The following is a 17,237-nucleotide window of genomic DNA, read 5'->3' on the forward strand; positions in this document are numbered from 1 at the left end:
GGGGTTATTTGTTATGCAGCAGCAGATAACAGGTACAACAGACCAGAGCATTTTAAATAGACCAGCAATGAAGAGACTTTCATTTCAGACATGAAGATGTCAAAATTATAGAGCAAAAGTCCATCCAACAAGGTCTGCAGTTACTTGCACAGACCAGGAGAGAGGAAGCAGAGACACTCCACTCAGAAGACGCTGCTCTCAAAATAAAGGTATCATCGCAAATCCACAGAGGAAAGATCTTAATAATAGCCCTGAGGACGCTGGTAACTATTCGGGGGAAAAATGTATGACCTCATGGTCCCAAGCCCCAAATAAATGGCAGACGGAATAAAAATACCGGGAGCAGAGAAATCCGTGAATCACCGCTGAGGGGTGGGCGGGCCTGGTCCTGCGGGACCTTGATGGCACCAGGCCAGGGGGAGAGACCTCCTGCTGGAGAGAGTGCCTCACTCACCCGGGCTGGGCCACCCTGGGTTCTCGCATCGAGCTGTAAAGGTGACACATGCTTTAAGTCCGCGATGGCACTCTCTGACTCCATTCTGGGGGACTTATTACTGGGGCGACACTGCTCTAGCTACCCTAGTGCAAAACGGGGCACAGTCTGCGGGTCCATTAACAGAAGCGACTAGTGTCACGTCCACCTCCTCCTCCTCCTCCTCCTCTTTTTCCTTCTCCTTCTCTTTCTCCTTCTTCTTTTTCCTTTTTAAGGCCGCACCGTCAGCGGCCCATGGAGGTTCCCAGGCTAGGGGTGGCATCGGAGCTGTAGCCGCCGGCCTACACCACGGCCACAGCCACGCCAGATCCGAGCCGCATCTGCGACCTACACCACAGCTCATGGCATCTCTGGATCCTTAACCCACTGAGCGAGGCCAGGGATCGAACCTGCATCCTCACGGAGTCCCCTTTGGGTCCTTAACCTGCTGAGCCACAAAGGTGGGAGCTCCACTTCCACCGTCTTAAAAGTATGTCCCCATTATGATGGAATTAAAAATCGTATTTTCAAAGATGACCCACATCAGAAATGCCCATGATAGACTCTCCAATGATAAGACCAGACCCAGCACGCACCGCGGTCCCTCTGCAGCTGCGGGTGGGAGACGGGAGGGGAGCTCAGCCTGTTGGTGCGGGATTTTCTACCAGTGGCATTTTCTGCTTTATATTCCGTGTTTTCCAAATTTTCCGCCATGACCGTGTTATTTTTATCATCATGAAAAGAAGCAAGCAGCGTATTTTTAAAAACGGCACCACTCGTTAGCAATCTGATGATGAGAAGCGGTTGAGCCCCTGGTTTCGAGTTTCCCAAACTGACCTGTCATCCGAGGCGCTGGGTCCCTGTAGGGCCTCCATTCTTGGCACACCGTGCCATGCCCAAGGGGAGTCAGCTCCCTGTGACAGTGGCCTGTCGTCAGAGTCCCCTGTCCTCATTTCCTCCAGCCTGAGTCTGAGTGTGGGAATGCACTAATGCAGGAACCCTTTGTGTTCTGCCTGCAGATGAGGTGGGGGATGGGAGGCCAGTGCAAAGCCTCTGTTTCTGCTCCAGCACCCTCCCCAGATGGCCCTGGACACAGAGAGTTGGGGACATCCATGAGGCCCCCCGGGGGTGAAGCTGATGCCTAAGGCTAGGGGAAGAGTCCTAGGGCTCTAGGGCCAGGGAAGGGCCTTGGGCTGGCTGGGCTGGGCTGGGCTATGGCTGGACTGGCCTGGGCTGGGCTGGGCTGTATTGGCCTTGGGCTGGCTGGGCTGGGCTGGGCTATGACCGGGCTGGTCTGGGCTGAGCTGGGCTGGGCTACGACAGGGCTGGGCTGGGGAAGAAAGTATGTGATCCGTGAGCAGAGTATAGAAGCGCCTTGGGAACAGGTAACCAGCTGGGCTGTATTGGTTCTGTAATGTCCGTGCCTTCCCGTCAGCTCACAACCGCACCCAGCCGGGAGCAGGACCAGCAGCAGGAGGGGCAGGAGCCATCTGTCCTGGAGCAGAGCTGTCATGACACCCAGACACCTTGGGCAATTACCTAACCTTGCCAGGAGTGAGGGCTGTCCCCTGGGCCCCTGGGCCTCCCTGCGCCCCAAGAGCATCCAGCCAGGCCTTAGTGGGCGTCGGGTGGCCTCTGTCAGCCTTGGCCCGCCTGGCCCCTCCGTGTCCCAGCACCTGGCAAATGCTTATTCCTAAGGCCCCAGTGGACACAGGAAGAAGCGGCTGACAGGTGGAGCCCCTCACCCAGGCCCCGCCTGGCTGCGTCTTCTCTCCTGCATCCCGCTGGCCCCGGGCTGGGAAGCTGCACTCTGACCACTGACAGGAGAGATGCCCTTTCAGCCCCAGGCACAACCCCCAGACTCGGTCAGGAGCCCCGAGGAGACCCACGTGAGTGATTCCCCTGGGACTGAACCCAGCCTCTGGGGAGGCTGTGAGCTGCCGCCGCCGCATTTCTCAGCGTCTTTGGCATGCATGCACGATGAAACAAGAGGCAGGCCCAAGGCCAAGGGACAGAGGGACAGAGCCTTGGGATTTCATGTCCCTGTCACCAGCTTTTACCACTGAGACTCCCTGCCACCAGACAGCCCAGGTTTTGAAAGTCTTTGCGGAGCAACCTGCATGTCTTCATGACAATCTCTTCTTCCCACTTGGCAGAGACTAAGAAGCCACGTGGGCATCTGTCAGTAACCACAGGGAAGCTGGTATCTGTGCCCTCACGAGGTCCAAGCCCTAAACCAGGACCTCCGTGGGGCCCCTGCATCCCCAGCTCAGAGACAGAGGTGGGGGAGCGGCACCCCAGCCCCTGGCCCAACACCACTGGGAGGGGAGCCCAGACTCGGCCAGGCCCAGGAATGCCTGCTGCCACCTGTCCTGGCCCAGGGGTCACAGGAGGCTCCTGTGTGGGCTTTCAGAGAGGACAGCCAGGGAGGAGCTGTCACCCTCTCCCTCCCCCACTGGCCATCCTCCCCCCCACCCCATGCCGACAGAGGCTAAAAATACCCCTGTGTCCCCACGTGGCTGCCCAGCCCAGCCCAGCCCTGTCTGCCCAGTCACATCCCAGCAGGCCTTCCGCGCTGCCTTGCCGGCTGGGCAGTCCTATTCTCTAGCCTGAGTCCTGAGAGGAGGTCCAGGTGCCGAGAGAGAGAGGTAGGGTCAGGGGCGGACGGAAGCGGGAGGAGAGGACTGTGTGGGGCCAAGCAGGGAGGGTGGGTTACAGCGGGAGCCCTGGGGCTTGGAGGTCTCAGAGCTGCGTGCCTTGGGGGGAGACCGCTCATGCTGGGCAAGCCAGGCCCCTCAGGGTGGGGTGGGGGTGCATAGGGGTGCTTCCTTCCACGCCATGGTTGGAGAAGAGGACAGGGTGGCGAGGGGGGGAGGCTGGACCACACCTCTGACTGCGGCCAGGGCTGCAGCATCCAGGCCGGGGCCAGAGCTGGTTCCGGCCCTTTGCTGTCCTGCCCCCGCTGCTCTCCCACTCCTGGCCTGGGCGGGCACCCAGTGGAGGCTCTGAGAGCCTCCAGAATCCCGAGGCCGAGACTCAGGCCGAGACTGCGGGGCTGCAGGTGTCAGCAGACAACCTGTGGCCCCACGGGAGGATGGCCAGCACGCCCGGCCCGCCAGCCCCCTTGCTGCAGCTGCCGGCCAAGAGGAACACAGCAATGACGGGAATGCGAGGCCTGTGGGGTGGTGGCCGCCTGACTAATCTCCTGCGCTCCCCGGGGAGGGCCTTGCCGGGAGGGGGTCCAGCAGGATGGACGCTGGCCGGGGCACGGGCAGAGCTGGGTTCCTCGGGTACCTCTCTGCTTAAACTCCCACCACCCACACGCCTGCCCTGGGGCGACTGCAGAGCACAGTTCTCTTTGTGGGGCTTTGTCACTTTGGGGCCCTGATTTCCCAGGCATTCTGCGCTGGCCTTCCCTTTGGTGGCTCCAAAGGCGCCCCCTGGCGGACACCGCTTCTGGGGTGCGGCTTCTTGCCGCGCTGGTCCTTCAGGGGAGAGCATGTGCGTGGAACTTCTCCAGGGCAGTTTTTTTATGGCAAAAATTTAGCAGAAGATCATAAAGAAATAGGCACGTAAAGAAATGAGCCCAGGACTGGATTTGCTGAATCAGGCGTCTGAATTGCGATTGCCTCCCAGAAAATTTCCTTTCCCTGCTGGTCCTTACCAAGCTCCCCAGCAACTTGTAACCTGGGGGTTCAGGGCCTGGGCCCCCAAGCCTGGCTCCTCCACGTCCAAGCTGTGGGGTCTGGGACAGGCGACATGAGGCTTTTTTGCTGTTCCACAGAAGCACGCCCACTGAGGATCCACGGGGCAGAAACTATTCAAACACCGATGCCCTCCCCAGTGCTGTGGGACCTGGGAGCAGAGGAGGCCACCTGGGGGCGGGGGGGTGCAGGAATCCCCACCCTCCAGCCCAGAGATCTGCATGGACCAGGCTGCGGGGGCAGGGGCAGAGGCTTGGACTCTGGTGCTGGTCCGTCCTGCCCCGATTGCCTGCCCTCTCTGAGCCTCACCTCCTCCGTAGCACGGGAAAGACCCCGGGGCTGTGAGGCTGGCTTAGGTGAGAGGCTGGAGAAGGCATTTCACACACAGGTGATGCTCAGCCAGGGCTCCTTGGGGTTGGAGAGGAAGACAGATGGGCAGACGGACAGGTGGCTCGGGCAGACGAGACTGTCCCCCGGCTGACCCTGCTCACTCTGGTCCCTAGGAGTGCGTGGGGACCCCTCGTGCAGTCATGGTGCGCAACGTGGACGACCTGGACTTCCACTTGCCCTCGCATGCCCAGGACATGCTGGACGGGCTGCAGCGGCTGCGCTCCCAGCCCAAGCTGGCCGACGTCACGCTGCTGGTGGGCGGCCGGGAGCTGCCCTGCCACCGGGGCCTCCTGGCGCTGAGCAGCCCCTACTTCCACGCCATGTTCGCCGGCGACTTTGCTGAGAGCTTCTCGGCGCGCGTGGAGCTGCGGGACGTGGAGCCCGCAGGGGTGGCGCAGCTGGTGGACTTCGTGTACACGGGCCGGCTGACCATCACCCAGGCCAACGTGGAGGCGCTGACCCGCACGGCCGCGCGCCTGCACTTCCCTGCCGTGCAGAAGGTCTGTGGCCGCTACCTGCAGCAGCAGCTGGACGCCACCAACTGCCTGGGCATCTGCGAGTTCGGGGAGCAGCAGGGGCTGCTGGGCGTGGCTGCCAAGGCCTGGGCCTTCCTGCGGGAGAACTTTGAGGCCGTGGCTCGCGAGGATGAGTTCCTGCAGCTGTCCCAGGAGCGCCTGGCCACTTGTCTGGCCAGCGACCTGCTGCAGGTACAGCCGGAGCAAAGCCGGCTGGAGGCCCTGCTGCGCTGGGTGCGCCATGACTCCCAGGCCCGGGCAGCCCACCTACCGGAGCTGCTGGGCCTGGTGCACCTGGACGCTGTGCCCAGACCCCACATGCAGCAGCTGCTGGCCACAGAGCCGCTGATCCGGGAGTCAGAGGCCTGTCGGGAGGCCTTGTCCCAGGGCCACGAGGCGGTGAGTGAGGGGCGGGAAGCGGGGGGAGGAGCCCCAGAGACTGGGCAGGGAGACACTTGAAGCAGGTGTCCCCAAAGTGTCCCCAACCTTGGGACTCTGCCTCTCTTGGGCTGATTGCCAGAGGGGGTCACAGATTATCCCCCCAATTGCAGGTTATGCCCTCGTGTGTGCCATACCCTGGCCGCGAAGGCTGAGGGAACCCAGGAGTGATTTTTTTTTTTTTTGGTCTTTTCAGGGCTGAACCCGCAGTACATGGAGGTTTCCAGGCTAGGGGTTGAACGAGAGCTGCAGCCACCAGCCTACACCACAGCCACAGCAACGCGGGGTCTGAGCCCCTTCTGAGACCTACACCACAGCCCACGGCAATGCCAGATCCTTAACCCACTGAGCGAGGCCAGGGATCGAACCTGAGTCCTCATGGATACTAGTCGGGTTCGTTACTGCTGAGCCACAACGGGAACTCCCCAACCCCTGTGTTGAAGGAGCCCACAGCTTGGCGGGGACACGCCTGCAAACACACCCAAGGCAGCAAGAAAGGCCAGGGCTGAACTGGGGCATCCTGGGAGGCGGGCTGTCGGAGAGAGCTCTCCAGAGGAGGCAGCAACTGAGCTGGGCTTTAGAGGAAGGATCCGAGCTTAGCAGGAGGGAAATAATCCAGGAAGACTACCCAGCGTGTGCGCAGGCAGGCAGGGGGCACGGACGGGCAGGGCAGCCGGCCACCACCTGCCCACAGCGTTTATGGGGTGCAATTTCCTATCTGCTGGCAGGGGGCCTGGCGGGCCGGCAGGTCCTAGCGAAGTGACAGGCCAGGGTGTGACAGAGACAAGGAGCCGGCATCTGTCCGCTGCCAACCAGCCTGCTCAGGCCTTGCTCAGAAGGACTTCTTAGGAGACACGTCTGGGGACAAAGCCACGGCTCAGGCCAGCAGCAGGGGGTGAGGTGGCAAATACCAGTTGCTGCACAGCCAGGCACCCCTGGGCACCACCAGGCACCCAGTGGGCCTCATGCTGGAGCCAGCTGGGGGCCTCACCCGGCATGTGGTCTCCCCATAATTGCTGGTGGCCGGAAGTCTGGAAGTTCAAGGGCAGGTCAGAGAGGCAGGGGACCCCGGAGCCCTGGAGCTCCAGGCTGTGGTTACTTACCCATGAGAATGGAAACATTCCAGCATTTTCTGCTGGGCCAAGGCTGTCCTAGTGCCACCTGCTTCCGGCTGGCCCAGGGGAGCTGGACTCCTGGGGGCAGGGAGGGGACTTAGGTGGGGGATTGGGCGCTCAGGGCCTGGGGTTTGGTTGAGAAGGTGGTGCAGGAATGATTCCAAAATGTGTGCAAGGGCTGCTGGGAGGGGAGCAGGTCTCAGGCTTGGGCACACAAGGACCTGCCACTCCACCTGTCCCAGCGCTGGTGCTCGCTGCCCTCACCAGCCCACAGCATGTGTGTGTGCGTGTGCGTGTGTGTATGTGTGTACGCACTCAAGCCCACCCCACCCCATGCACGTGCACTGACTCAGGGCCACACTCTGGACCCACACTGCCCCCAACACCCAGGTCATCACCTGCCTCTGAAAACAGCACGGAGCAGACAGTCTGCCCCCGCCTCTGACCCTGACCCCAGCCCTCCTGGCTCTGCAGGCGCTGCTGGCCCTCCCGCAGAAGCTGGAGGAGGTTCTGGTGGTGGTGGGCGGGCGGGCGCTGGAGGAGGAGGAGGGCGCCGAGGAGCTGGCCCCCCAGCCCGGGAACTTCGCCTTCTACGACACCAAGGCCCGTGAGTACCCCCCGCAGCGGGCCCCCAGAGCTCAGACCCTCTGTCCCTGCATCCTGACATGAGCCACTTGTGTCCACTCTGCAGGTGGAGCCAGCGAGATGCCCAGATAACAGGGGCCCGCCTGTGTCCACTGTCCTCACAGCACGCGGGAGGCTGCAGGGGAACCAGGGGCCCTGGCAGGGGAGAGAAGGCTGAGTGTGGGGGCACTGTGGCCCCTCTCTCTCCAGCTCCAGGCCCCGACTTTGGTTTTTTGCTCCCTGGGGCCAGGGGTGGAGGGTTCTACCATCCTGCTGCATTGGGTGGAAAGGTGGCCGCCAGCCCGAGTGGCAGGGGCGGTCTGGCCAGCTGCTTCTTAGTGTCCCCACCCTGGACCCAGTGGGGCCTCAGCCCTGGGGGAGAACAGGGGGTTGGGAGTGCAGGCTGCCTGGGGTGAGGGCTCAGGGTCTGGGTCAGCCCCATGGGTTCTTTTTTTTTTTCTTTTTAGGGCCGCACCTGCGGCATATGGAAGTTTCCAGGCTAGGGAGCAAATCGGAGTTGTAACTGCTGGCCTACACCACAGCCACAGCAACACCGGATCCGAGCCATATCTTGACATACAATGCAGTTCACGGCAACACCGAATCCTTAACCCACTGAGTGAGGCCCGGAATTGAACCCCGCCTCCTCATGGATACTAGTCGGGTTCTTAACCCACTGAGCCACAGTGGGAACTCCCTTTCGAGCAGCTCAGCTCCCCTTCTGGAGCTTCAGTTTCTTCATCAGCGGGATGGGCTCCTTGAACAGTAGTAATGAGGAGCCCGCAGAAAGGGGGGGCCAGGCCCGTGGGTGGGACCAGACTCCCATCACATTCCCCTGGGAAAGAGGGGACAGAGGCAGCGGCGGGGGGGTCACACTGGCTCCGAGAGGCCCTTTGGAAAGCACTGATGCCCTGGCTGCTGTCCTGGGGCCGCCGGGCAGGTGGCCACCACCCCCGTGGTGTCAGCGGCTGGCGGGCTCCAGGAAGGCCAAGGCCGGCTGTCCCAGGTCAGGGGCTGACGAGAGGGGATTTGGGGCTGACGTCAGGAGATGAGCCTGGGAGCAGCTGTCCCTCCGACCCCGGGGGGAGGGCGGCAGGGGGCACACTGGCGGGCAAAGGCCTGGTGACCGCGGGGCAGTCCCCACCCTGCACAGACACAGACATGAGTCAGGGGCACACACAGTCCTGGCCCAGCGGGCAGCTGCCCAGCAAGGTCGGAAACTACTGTAAACAGTAAACAGTCTTCCTGGGGACACCCCGGGCCCGGCTCTCTCAGCTGTCCGCAAACACCCAAGGCGGGTCCATTTATAGGAGGTAAGCTTTCCCGGGATAATTGTCTCATCTTGGTTTTTTCAAAGCTTTTTTTTTTTTTTTTTTGGTCTTTTTAGAGCTGAACCTACAGTATATGGAGGTTCCCAGGCCAGGGGTCTAGTCGGAGCTGTAGCCACCAGCCTACACCACAGCCATAGCCACACCAGATCTGAGCTGCGTCTGCAACCTACACCACAGCTCATGGCAATGCCAGAGCCTTAACCCACTGAGTGAGGCCAGGGATCGAACTCGCATGCTCTTGGATACTAGTCAGATTCGTTTCCGCTGAGCCACTCCTCAAAGCACTCTCTCACCTCCTGTTTCAGTGCACCTCAAGGAGCTTCATGATGGCAGGTGCAGCCTGGGTGCATGACTCTGTCGCTCATGTTAGGGACAGTCATTTTAACAGCCACCATCAGCTGAGCAGCTGCCATGTACAGACATGGCTCCTGAGCTGCTACACCCTCTGGGGAGGCAGGACTTGCCCCCATTCTACAGATGAAGAAACTGAGCCTGGGATTCATCCAAGGCCATGTCGCGGTGCAGGAGAGCTGGGAGCTGGACCCGCTCTGCCCACAACAAGCCTGGGTCCGATCCCCTCCCCGCAGCCCTGGGCATAGCAAACACGTGTCCAGTGTGGGCATGTGGGGAGCCTGGCTTGGCGGTGGCCCGCAGGGTACCCAGGCCGCGTGGGACCCTACCCCGCCAGGGGTCCCTCTCCACCCCCACACTGTGCGGGCTGAGTCCCGCCCCTGACCTTCCTGCCAGGGAGGGGACATTTCTGCACCCCTGGAGTGGAAAAGGGGGAGGGGAGGCCACAGCAGGGAGCCCAGCCCCCCTGAGCGCCCTCTGTCTTCCCCAGAGAGGTGGATGGCGCTCCCCGACTTCCCCGACTACCACAAGTGGGGCTTCTCGCTGGCGGCCCTGAACAATGACGTCTATGTGACAGGTGGGTAGGGGTCCCGCCTTGGAGCCTCGTCCCCAGCAGCTTGTCTGCTCCCAGACCTGAACGCTGGAGGCAGTGCCGTGAGAGCTAACTCTGCCCCCCCCCCCGCCTGCCCCCCCCCCCCCCCCCCGTGGCATCCCTGACAGTTTAGTGGAGACTCTTCCAGACCTTTCTGGGACGTCAAAACAGAGAGATTTAAAACCCACGGGTCCGCCCGAGGCTGCGGGGAGGCACTCGGTGTTCTGCCTGCCGTGGCCCCTCCGGGGGGCCTGCGGCTACTCCTCCTCCTCCCCCTGGGGGCCAGGGTGTCCCCAGAAGGAACTGTGTGACCTGGGGTGGGGGGTTCACGCTGCTCTTTTATGTCTTAGAAGCTGGGGGTCCCCACAAGATCTGGGTGAGAAAAAAGCTTCCACTGACGGAGGTTTGAAACCACCAATCTTGGCCCCGTGTTTATGCGGCTTGGAGAGGCCTGTCCGGGTCACACGACTAGACTGTCCCACCCTGGTCCCGCCGGCTCAGGGTCCCGCAGCAGAGGCCTGGCATGGGGAGCAGGGGACAGGACCCTTGGAGACCCCAGGGGGTGAGCGCCCGAGTGGACAGAGCCTCTCCTGGCAGGGGGCTCTCGGGGCACCAAGACGGACACCTGGTCCACGACGCAGGCCTGGTGCTTCCCGCTGAAGGAGGCGGCCTGGAGGCCCGTGGCGCCCATGCGGAAGGCCCGCACGAACCATGCCAGCGCCGCACTCAACGGGGAGATCTACGCCATCGGCGGTAAGGCTCCCGCCCCGGGGCCTCCTGCTCCTTCCAGCCCCCTGCCCGCCCCTCTGCGGCCTGGGAGCCTCCGGACCCCACACCCAGGCCACCTGCTCCCGGGGCGTCCCGAGCCGAGGCCCGGGCACCAGCCTTGGTAGCCAGCTCCAGGCTGGGTCCATGCACTCTGGGGACACAGAGAGCAGGACAGAGTCAGCCCCCAAAGGGACAGCTGAGCCTCCGCCTGGCAGCAGGGACGACCACTCCCGTCCCAGAACCTTGGCCTCGGCCCTCAGCTCGGGGTCACCTCCGTGGCGACATCCCTTTGATGTCACCTTTGTCCCCACCATGCCCACAGCCTCGGCACAGGGCCCACCTTAACCCCCTTACCCCCTAGAGCTAGCGTCCCAGGGTCGCAAATGGTTAGGGGACAATTGAGACATGAAATGTGGGTGGCTGAGCGAGTTTCCCAAGGGCTCTGCAGGTGACACGCTGGCCCTGAGGCCACTGCCAGATGCCAAGAGTAGAAGGAACACACAGGGCCCAAGCCCAAGGCGGCTCTCAGAGGCCGGATGGGCTCCGGCGAGAGCAGGTGGCCCTCCCACCCCAAGCTGCTCGGTGTCATTGTCACATCCAAGCCATCTGGTGCTGGGCAGGGGGCTGCTGGAGGTCCCCTCAGACTGATGTCTTCCTTCCCAGGGAAGGGAGGCCTGGGGGTGGCAGCCTCCTGGGGACCCCCACGGACACCTCTCCAAGCACGCTGGGCTCTGAAGTGGCCGGGCTTTGCTGCAAGGCGGCATCATCCACCCTCGCGTCAGGCGTCCCCGGGTCGAGGCGCCCGCCGTCCCCTTGCCACTTCTTGGTCACATGGCCTTGGGCAAACACCCTCGTCTCTCAGGGCCCTGGGGCCCCTCCCTGCAAAATGTCACCTGTCTCTCAAGGCCGCATCCTCCTTTGTCCCTTCCCCTGCTGGGGCAGCCGCGTGATCCCGGTGGCCCCTCTGGAGCCTCAGAGCCCGTGTGTCCAGCAACTGGCCCTCGGCCTCGCCCCTGCAGCCCTGACCCCCACCCCCCGCAGGTACCACGCTGGACGTGGTGGAGGTGGAGAGCTACGACCCCTACACGGACACCTGGACGCCCGTCAGCCCGGCCCTCAAGTACGTCAGCAACTTCTCGGCGGCCGGCTGCGGGGGCCGCCTCTACCTGGTGGGCTCCAGCGCCTGCAAGTACAACGCGCTGGCTCTGCAGTGCTACAACCCCGTCGCAGGTGAGGGGCAGGGCACCGTCTCTCCCACCGTGGCCGGGGGAGTGAGCCAGGGCCAGGGCCCAGGTGGCCAGGATCCCACGCCAGGGAGTGGGAGGGTGGGGCCTGGGATGGGGGGCGCCGAGGCAGCTGCAGCCCTCCTCCGAAAGGCCACGGCCTCATCAGCGGGAGATGGATAGTGGGGGCAAGCAGGGGACTCAGGGGACAGGAAGCCAAGGGGGTCACTGGCACAGAGCCCCAGCCCTGTCCCTGCCTGGAGGTCTGGGGGCTGTGGGCTGAGTGCCCGGGGCAGGGACAAGCCAGCCCAGCCCCGGGGCCCGAGGCTGTCTGGCTGCTCTGTCTGCCTGGAACGGGCGCCAGCTTGGGCTCTAGACTCTGCGCCAGGCTTTAGGCCCCAGCTGGGCTCTCTCCGACCAGGTAGTCCTCCCAGCCCATCTCTCCCCCTCCGGTCCATCCTCTGGACGGTGGAGGTGAAAACGGGACCCACTTTCCAGGGTGGGTGTGAGGATTCCACAGGTCTAGAGCCAGAGTCAGGCAGGGGCCTGGTTACCTGACCCGGGGGACCCGCGGAACAGAGGCCGAGGCACAGGGACGCCCCGTCAGGGTGGGCAGTAGGGTGGCAGCCAGGTCAAAACCTCCGGGCGCCTGACAGCCCCTCCCGAGGACCCGCGGCAGGACGAGGCCCCCAGAGGGGAGTGAGGCTCAGTGAGGTGTCCCACGCCCACTGCAGGTGGGAGTGCAGGTGACCCCACCTGGTGACACCGGGCCCGGCCTGTGTCCCTGCAGACGCGTGGAGCGTGATCGCCTCCCCCTTCCTCCCCAAGTACCTGTCCTCGCCGCGCTGCGCGGCCCTGCAGGGGGCGCTCTACCTCGTGGGGGACAACACCAAGAAAGTCTATGTGTATGACCCCGGGGCCAACCTGTGGCAGAAGGTGAGCCTCAGCCTTGCCCCCCGTCAGGACCCCCCGACTCCGTAGAGAGCAGGCCTGGGGACGGCAGGGCCTGGGGGTGTCACCAAGAGGTGAAGACACTAGGGCCCAGAGCCCAGGCCAAGCATGAGGATGCCTGAGCCAAGGACCAGGGCTACTGGTCACCGTAGATGCTCTGTCCCCAGTACATGGTGGCCTGTCCTCGTCCTCAAGGGGCAAAACCTGCTCAGTGGGGGGGGCGCTCAGGGACCCCTGTGGACTCAGAAAGTGCTTCCTACCTGGTGTCGGCCTGAGAGGGAGTGAGTCTCCCAGCCCTGGGGGTGGTCAAGCCAGGGAGGGGGGTGCTAAGCGGTGGGGGAGGAGCAGCCCGTCCCTGGCACCCCGTTCCCCCCACCCCCAGGGCTGCTACTCCCTCCGTCCTCCATCGGGCTGGGGAGCGGGAGGTGGGCATTTCAAGAGTCTGCTCTTTTCTTCCCAAGAAAGAGGAGGGGCAGTGCCCGGAGCCCATGCTGGGCCAGCCAGGCACCAGCAGGGCCTCTGTGACGCTGCTGACCACAGCTGTCCCCTGGCGTCAGCGCTCAGCTGACCGGAGGCCCCCGTGACAGCGGCAAAACAGGTGCAGGGCGGGCCCTGCCAGGCTGGCATTTTCCTCCTGGGCCCATCAGCCTGGCCCCCCTGGCCCACAGCCTGGTGCTAGGCTGGGGTCCCAGCCACGAGGGCTCCACTCCGTCCTCCCCAGGCCTGGGGGTTTCCTGCCCGCTGCTGTCTTCACGCGGAAGCCTCCCTTCCCTCCCAGGCTCTTCCAGAAGGTCCCCCCGTCATCTCTCTGGCCTTCGGAAAGCTGTTAGCCTCTTCCCACATCCCCCACCACGGGCACCCCTGAGGGCCACGGGCACCCCTGAGGGCCACGGGCTGGGGCAAGAGGTGCAGGGGCAGAGGGACAGGCCCCCAGGGACATCTGTAAGGGTGAGGCCACATCTGTCCCCTCCGAGAAAGAAAAACTGAGAATCAGCCACCCAGCCCAGACCTCACCCTGGGACACAGCTCCGGGCTTGGGTCTCCACATCCCCTACCCCTCTGACACCCCAACTTCAGACATGAGCAGATCTGGGCTAGGAGAGTGAGGTGGGGGCAGCACAGGTGGGAGAGGGGGTATGGGCCTCCCTGCTGAAGGGAGGGTCTGAGGGTCCTGGGGTGAGACCCCAGGCCACAGGGGTGCAGGTGCCCCACGTGGGTGTCAAGTGGAGTGCAGGCCGTGCTCTCCCCATGCGCCCCCACCCCGAGGGCCCCTGTGGCCACCACCTCCCGCCGCCCACTGGACACTGACCGCTGACGGTCCACAGGTGCAGGCCCTGCACAGCCTGCATGAGAACGGCGCGCTGGTGCCGCTGGGCGATGAGCTGTACGTGACGGGGGGCCGCTGGCAGGGCATGGACGGCGACTACCACGTGGAGATGGAGGCCTACGACCCCGGGCGCGACGCTTGGATCCGCCACGGCGCCCTGCCCCGCCTCTGGCTGTACCACGGGGCCTCGGCCGTCTTCCTGGACGTTTCCAAGTGGACTCAGCCCTTCGGGCCTGCCCAGGAGCCCTAAGCTGCTCCTCGGCGCACCTGGAGCCGGCCCAGCCCAGCCCCCACCCGGGGACAGTCCCCTTTCACTTTGGATTGTTTATTGGCTCAAGGTCACTGTCCCCTCTAGGTCTCTGCCTGGGCGCAGCTGGCCGTGGTCTCTGCCGCCGGGGCCCGGCCTCTGGGTGCCTGTGTGGAGGGAGAGGCAGCCCTCCTGCCCTGGGGTGTCTGAGGCCTCGGAGGATGGAGCCCGGGGCCGGGGAAGCGCGGCGAGAACACTCGTGCTCTCTGAACACGGAGGGCTCCTGGCAGTGTCCCAACGGAGGGGCTCAGAGGAGCCACAAAGATGAAGGTGACACCAAGTGGCCCAGGAGGTGGAGGCTGTTGGAGAGGGTGGGTGGCACAGAGCGAAGGGCTTTGAGTGGGCTCAGCACCCGGCCCCTGTGGGGCTGCTTCTGCCTGTCCCACAGCTGTGTGACCACGGCCAGCCGCTGGCCCTCTCTGGGCCTCAGACACATGGAGCCAGCGTGGGTGGGCTGTCTGCTCTCCCTGCCCCCAGCCTTATGCTGGTGCCTTGTTTCCAAAGGCTGCTTCTGGGGACAAAGGAGGCCCAGCTCTTTCTGTGTCAGCCACCCCCCCCGGGGGGGGGCAGCACCTTGGAGGCACAGGAAGGGAGGGGGCGAGGCCTGGGGGCCAGGAGAGAGGGTCCTTCTGCCTCCTCGGGAGCTGGGAGAGGGTCGTGAGGCTCCCTGGGAAGGCGAGCAGGCAGAGCCAGGATTTCCCGTTTCTTGGGGGCGATTTGCTTCCAAACAAAGCCCTTCATCAGAATGAAGGTTCCCAAGGGAGCCCACAGGGGCTCTTGGGCACCCCGGTGGCTTTTCCCAGGCCGCCCCTGAGTGAGGAACCAGCAGGTGGAGAGCCTGCCCGGAGCCCCCCCCCCCCCCCCCGAGCTGGACTGGGGCCCCTCGCGGAGCTGGGGCACCTCCTTGCTCCTCACTCCCCCTGAGCAAGGCCAAGTTTGTAGCCAAGGGGCCAACGAAGGACTTGCCGTGGATGCTCAGCGCCCAGCCCCGCTCTGACACGGCCTCCGTCAGGGGACACGGGGCTGCGAATTGGGAGTTCTTGGTCCAGCCTGGCCCAGCCCCTGCGCCGATGAGGCCCTGGGCAGCTCCCGGCTCCCTTTGGACCTGGCTTCTCTCGAGGGCCGGCCTGCGGCTCCTCTGTGAGTCCATCAGGGACCAGAGTGGCCTCTGACATCCCTATAGTCTCAGGAAGAAGGCCCTGGGCCCTCCAGCTTCCATGGATCCCGATCCGCTTTGCTCCCGGCCCTGACTCCTCGTGCCCATTTCTTATGGCAGAACTGAGTTGGCCCCTGGGGTCCAGGCAGAGCGGGGCCCCCTGAGTGTCTCCTCCGGAAGGACCACGAGCCCTGGAGGTGAGGACCCCTGGTCAGCCGGTGAGAACCAGGAGGAAAGTTTCCGTAGGAAAACCTCCTGAAATGTGTTCCAGATGCTTCTTGAAGGTGCAGTTTCCTAATAAAGACTCAATGTGTCAAAATGGACTTTTTTTTAAAATCACAAATGGGTATTTGAAAAGGTGGTGTTCTGGGGAAGCCCTGCTGTCTGGTCCCTCCTGCCCCAGGGGCGATGGGGGCAGTACGTGGGGAGGGCATAGCCCACCCCAGGGCCTAAGCCTCAACTTTGGGGGATCAGCTAAGCTGCCTCTAGTCAGGGCACCCGGATCAGGCCTCTCAAATTGAGGGATGGAGAAGGGTCTAAGGAGGGGCCGTTTCCAAGGTGTGGGCAGGCTGAAGGGGACTCAGTGACATTCGAGGGGCTGCCAGCGCTGGTGACAGGGGGGAGCTGTGATCACCCCTCTGCCTCCAGGGCCAAGCGGAGCAAAGGCCGACTCCAAAAAGAGAGCTGAAGGAGGAGTTCCCACTGTGGCGCAGTGGACTAAGAACCTGACTGCAGCGGCTTCGGTCACTGTGGAGGTATGCGTTCCATCCCTGGCCTGGCGCAGTGGGTTAAAGGGTCTGGCCTTGCGGCAGCTGTGGTGTAGTTTGCAGCTGCAGCTCAGATTCAGTTCCAGGCCTGGCAACTTTCACATACCATGTGCGAGGCCATAACATTTAAAAAGAGAGAGAGAGGCACAGGACAGCTGAGGGAGAGGGCTGCCGAGGGGCAGGGCCTTTGCCAAAGGCCCGAAGCCCCTTCCACGGCCACTGCCCCAGCGACGAGGAAGTGGCAGCATGGATACCCCAGCCCCAGTGGTTTTCCTGTCCTCCTGCCCCCGTCAGAATCACAGGGAAGACAAGCCTTTGACACAGCCCACAGCGGCCAGCCTGCAGGGACAGAGAGCAGGGGGAGAGGGGCAGACGGGGCACCAGGAAGGGCAAACAGGAGGCCCCCTGACCCGCAGATCAAACACGAGAGATTCTCGGTTAAAATGGACCCTCACGTGCTAATTCAGACAAGGATGGCCATGGAACCCAGGCCCCCTCATCCCTTTTCAACGTCCCAGAAAAGCCATCAGAAGGTTTGGGGCTGTGCAGCGTCTAGAAAGGGGAACAGGTAGCCTTGGAATGTATGCAAAAGCACGCCAAGCTCTCAGGCCTGGGCGGGTGAAACCGCCTCCCCAGCCCCAGCGCAGCCTTTCCCTCAGACGGTGCTGGGTAAACTGAGCCACCCCCAGAGGACCCCAAATCCAGGGACAACAATGCCCTCGGCAGCCAGGCCCAGCACAGCCGAGCCAGGTGCAGCTCGCTGGGGTCCCCAGGGGAGCCAGGGTCTGGGGATGCTTCTAGACACTTCCACTGGCCTTAGATTTCCCAGGAACACCAGACAAGATCCTTTTGTCGTTGGGCATCTTCTCTGTGCCAGGCAAAGGCAGCGATTCCTGGACCAGGCAGTTGCCACTCCCAAGGGCACGTCTGCAAGTGAAGGGACCGCTCCAGGGACCGCTCACTGAGCTTCACTTAGACCGCGACACCGGCTGGTTGGTCGACCAGTTGGTCCTGTGGAAAGGCTGTGAACTGACCTTGGCCTCTGGTCGTGACCTGAGAATGGGGTGCTCGCAGCTTCCTGGAAGGTAAGGATGGCCACTCCTCCGGGGCTGTGTCACTCACCTTTGATCCCCAGTTCCCAGCACAGTGCCGGCCACTCGGCCTGAAGTGCCGCTGCCGTTCCTCTTTGTGCGGAGCTGGTACCTA

The 17,237-nt window shown here is 63.4% G+C and overlaps 1 protein-coding gene across 2 annotated transcripts; it reads left to right on the plus strand.

Moving 5' to 3' along the window:
- The first annotated feature begins 2,981 nt into the window (after positions 1-2,981).
- KLHL30 (kelch like family member 30) lies at positions 2,982-15,583 on the plus strand. 2 transcript variants are annotated; one of them, XM_047773922.1, is made up of 8 exons: positions 2,982-3,120; positions 4,680-5,480; positions 7,109-7,241; positions 9,431-9,517; positions 10,130-10,285; positions 11,342-11,530; positions 12,314-12,459; positions 13,800-15,583. In XM_047773922.1, the coding sequence occupies exons 2-8, from the start codon at positions 4,707-4,709 to the stop codon at positions 14,049-14,051; spliced, it is 1,737 nt and encodes a 578-aa protein (XP_047629878.1). In that variant the 5' UTR covers positions 2,982-3,120; positions 4,680-4,706; the 3' UTR covers positions 14,052-15,583. The 2 variants fall into 2 exon arrangements, with proteins under 2 accessions (XP_047629878.1, XP_047629879.1); XM_047773923.1 differs by having other exon boundaries at positions 10,174-10,285; positions 13,800-13,881.
- Positions 15,584-17,237: the final 1,654 nt, after the last annotated feature.

Source organism: Phacochoerus africanus, chromosome 3 (genome assembly GCF_016906955.1).
Source record: "Phacochoerus africanus isolate WHEZ1 chromosome 3, ROS_Pafr_v1, whole genome shotgun sequence".
Lineage (NCBI taxonomy): Eukaryota > Metazoa > Chordata > Mammalia > Artiodactyla > Suidae > Phacochoerus > Phacochoerus africanus.